At 33.5% G+C, this 1,328-nt stretch overlaps 1 protein-coding gene across 2 annotated transcripts in view; it reads right to left on the minus strand.

The window, feature by feature from the left end:
- The window catches only part of LOC110427075 (putative disease resistance protein At1g12290), a 5,358-nt gene extending 4,751 nt beyond the window's left edge, over window positions 1-607 (minus strand). For both annotated transcript variants that reach the window (XM_021442474.1, XM_021442473.1), the window contains exon 1: window positions 1-607. This exon is cut by the window's left edge and continues 2,368 nt beyond it. In XM_021442474.1, coding sequence (XP_021298149.1) covers window positions 1-470 — 470 coding nt within the window. In that variant the 5' untranslated portion in view covers window positions 471-607.
- Window positions 608-1,328: the final 721 nt, after the last annotated feature.

Below are 1,328 nucleotides of genomic sequence, written 5' to 3' on the forward strand. Positions count from 1 at the left end.
ACGGTGGGCTCAATCGGTCTCACATCCACTGGACCTGTAGGTTCGTTCTCAGCTACCTTGTCAAAAACTCCTTTACTCTTTAGCTCAACTACTTGTTTAAGTTTCTTAGCCACTTGTCGACCAAACTTGTAGCTAGACTTGCAATTCTTGGAGAAGCAGCCTGCGAGACATAGTTTCTTCTTTTCTGTAGGGGCATCTTTTATCAATTCCTCAGCTTCCATTATCACAGTTTCCGCTCGTGAAAGCCAAACTTGAACTTGGCTAAGCCGCTTGATCATGAGTTGTTGTTCAGCACAATCAACCCTCCGATTCACGTCATCGCTTAGTGCTTTCAATTCCTCCACTGCAACACGTAGGGCTCTAAGGTTTTTCTCTAGCTTACAAGTGTAATTCGCTTGTCCAATAATGCAATCCCAACAACGAGAGACTGTGTCATCTGTTGAGATTTGGATTGAGCACAAATTGCCCATGTGTTTTTTTCTTTTTTATATAAAATTTGATTTTGAACTGACAAAACAAAGAAGAGTTAAGGAGCTTGTTGGCTTTGAGGAGAATTCCTGCTTTTGATTTGAAGAACTTTACCAGTAAGTCAAGAGGAAAATGCGAGTTTGACCAGAGTGAAAGGCAAACCCTTCCCTACGAGCTAAATATTTCTACGTATGAAAATCATATACAGTATAAAAATCAAATATTGGGACACATTCCTGCCCAAATTTTTCAAAATAATTAACCAATCTTCTATTTTTTTACCCTAAATGCAATTCATAGCTTAAAGTCCTAAGTCAAATTGAATATACAAAAAAAAAAACTCAAGGATATAAATAATCCTAGGAAATTGTAAACTACAAATGTAGTGAAGTTGAGGTTCCTGTTACTTTACCTGGAAAAATAGTTATGCTTTTATTTTTTTTTATGGCCTTTTTGGGCCAATAATATTTCTCTCATTGTCTCTCTCTCTTTAAGGATGGCCATGGTCAAAATATTTGAAAGTTCTTTGTATCAAGACATTTTATTTAATTTAATCTTTCTACTTAAAACTATAATATTTTAATCTTTTTGTTTTGAGAATTGTTTTAATTTGATCATTAAAAATAATTAATTAAAATATTTGAATACTCTTATAATTTCTTTCTAATTTCTTGAATCTCTTCATTTTATCATTTGTTTTTTTACTCAAACAATCTATATCAACTAACAAAGGATCTCCTAGTTTCAATTCATTCTCCGTCAATTGATTATCATCTTCTTCATCAATGTTATTCACTATGTTGACCAATGTTATCGATAATGATAGACTACCGAACCCATCATAATTTAAATTACACTCG

Source organism: Theobroma umbraticum, unplaced genomic scaffold (genome assembly GCF_002168275.2).
Source record: "Theobroma umbraticum cultivar Fairchild unplaced genomic scaffold, ASM216827v3 scaffold_228.0, whole genome shotgun sequence".
Classification (NCBI taxonomy): Eukaryota; Viridiplantae; Streptophyta; class Magnoliopsida; order Malvales; family Malvaceae; genus Theobroma; species Theobroma umbraticum.